The sequence below is a fragment of the Chanos chanos genome, chromosome 6, assembly GCF_902362185.1.
Source record: "Chanos chanos chromosome 6, fChaCha1.1, whole genome shotgun sequence".
NCBI classification, from domain to species: domain Eukaryota; kingdom Metazoa; phylum Chordata; class Actinopteri; order Gonorynchiformes; family Chanidae; genus Chanos; species Chanos chanos.
In genome coordinates, this window is record NC_044500.1 from 6,011,227 (window position 1) to 6,013,726 (window position 2,500).

Here is a 2,500-nt window from a genome sequence, read left to right on the forward strand (position 1 = left end):
ATCCACAATTCTGTACAGAAACCAGTACTGAGCATGCTCAGTATTGGCCTTATTACTGGAACAGGATGTCATTAGATATTTCACAGAGTGAAACAGTTAAAGAAGTACACTTTGTTCACACACACACACACACACACACTTGTGAACACGCCTAGAGTCAGTATCTGGTGGACGGAGGTGCACACACACACTCGTGAACACGCCTAGAGTCAGTATCTGGTGGACGGAGGTGGTTAATACCCTGTACAGAGGTAACAGATGGAGGGACATGTGTGGTAGTTTGCACTGAGAACGTCAGACCCTGTGGGCCCACATACATACCGTACGTATGTGTCAACACATGCACGTGTCTCTAGAAGGACGTGTGTGTGTGGTGTGTCTGTCTGAAAGGCGAGGCGTGTGTGTGTGTGTGTGTGGTGGAAAGGGGTGTGCTGGGGGGGGGGTTATACTGACTGATGTGTAACCAGCCCCTGCCTGTGAAATACAGGTTATCAGTCAGGTGAGACCAGATGAACAAACTCTCTGTGTGTCAGAGTGTGATACCAGGAGACACAAACGCACTGCTTGTGTGGGGTGTGTTCCACACTATCTGGGATTTATGAGGCATGAATTCCAAAAGGAAATCGGAGCAACTTAAACTAACACTCCTCAATGACTCAGCCACAAAAACAAAAGAATCAAACCAAATAAACAGGAGAAAATAAAAAGAACTACGGAGTGAAAAAAAACAAACAGAGAAAGAGAGAAAGTGTCTCTGCTTTGTGCTCCTCTGTGTTCAGTTTATTCATTCCTTTGTTACGCGGTCCAAAACCAAACACGTCATTAATGCCCCAAAGTGTTTTTTTTTTTTTTTTTTTAACAGTCGTCAAAAACAAAACAAAACAAACAAAGGGGGAAAAAAAACAGTACGGCATTTTGAAATAAATATGAGACAAAAAGAAAAAAAAAAAAAACTGTTACAAAAAAAGTCAGTGGTAGAAAAACTATATAGGCAATCACTTCTCTTCAGACAGTTTCCATGGTAACCTTTTTTTTTTTTTCACAGTCGGTTTTCACGGTAACGCTCAGTTTACTTTGAGGTCATAATGGAAAAGCTAAACATTCTTTAATTGTGTTTGTCTCATACTGTCTAGCCAATCAAAGGTCATGGAATACTACTGAGATTAGCTTGAGGTGCCCAAAGATTTCTTTTTTTTGTAGAAGAATGAAATCAAAATGTTCAAATAAGCAGCACAAAGCTCAATCGTCGACTTTGCGACCGGGCAAAACGCAGCCTTCAAAGGAGGGATTTACCATCACCATATTCCTGTGGTAATGAAGGGCTTGGATGGATCTTACTCCCAGATGGTAACACCACATCCCAGCCTCGTGAACCTACACTTTATGTTCATCTCTAACATTAGCAAAGTCTAAAGTCCGTTATCAAAGTCCCTCATAGCTAGTGTTGGTTTAAGGTAAGAGGACAATAGTACGAATTAGATCAACTTTTCCCCTCCATAGAGCAGAACTGTTATGATTCACCAACCGAGGACAAATTTCATTGGTTCCCTTCAGTTTTTGCCAGAGTAGAGCCGCAGGTCCTCCATAAGATTTGCACTGCAAAATTCCCTCTTAATTTCTGGGAACAGACCTATTGTTTTATTCATATTTAGGAGGTATACGGTCGTTTGTCGGTATGTCGGAGCCTTTTGGCCCGGTTGCTGGATGGAAGACAGACTGGTGGGAATCACAGAAGCTGCAGTAGGAGAAAGACTCTGTTAACCAGTATGCTGTTGACCAGTCCGATCGCCGTGTACGTGCTGAATTTGTACGGCACTTCGATGTCTTTCTTCCTGCGAGCGTTGACGTCGCTCGGCGATTCTCCGCGCGCCCAACAAACAATCCGTAGGCTCGCCCACCGTATCGTCTGTCGTGTCAAAACGAGCATGCCCAGACCCACCACGAACCTGGCCACTCCCCTCAAGAGGCCTGCAGAGGTCAAAGGTGGGAGGGCAACAGGTAGCGGCCCTTTCGGTTCAAAAGTCTGACCCAGGCGCTGGTTCACCCAGTAGCCCACTGAGCAGCCCGCACTGACTCCTAAAATGATGGTGGTATCCCCCCGCGTAGTGCTGTAATGGTCCAGCTCAGGGTATGTGTAACACAGGAACAAGGGAAGTACCACTGCTATCACAGGGGAGAACAGACTGTTCAGCTGCAAGTCATCAAAAGTAGTCCAGAAAGGGTAAGACATCCCCACGAGAAGACCAGAGATGAGAAAACCACAAATAACATCCTGAAACAAAAAAAAGAAGGAGGTGATAATAAAATCTAAAAAACAAGCGCACGCACGCACGCATGCACACACACACACACACACACACACACACACACCATTCCACGTTAGATTACCACAACATCTTGAATTTGTCAATCATCTACAGCCTACAATAATAACAGGGAGATGTCAACATTCTCAGGGAAGTAACAGCTGTATTATGAGCGGAAGTTTTTATTGGTTCAC

General features: G+C 44.4%; 1 protein-coding gene across 1 annotated transcript in view; it reads right to left on the reverse strand.

Annotated features, from left to right (window-relative positions):
* Nucleotides 1-1,726: 1,726 nt before the first annotated feature.
* Nucleotides 1,727-2,500, reverse strand: part of sgpp2 (sphingosine-1-phosphate phosphatase 2) — a 6,096-nt gene continuing 5,322 nt past the window's right edge. The window contains exon 5 of the mRNA XM_030776820.1: nt 1,727-2,272. Within this exon, the coding sequence (XP_030632680.1) occupies nt 1,727-2,272 (546 nt within the window). The remainder of the gene's footprint in view (nt 2,273-2,500) is intronic.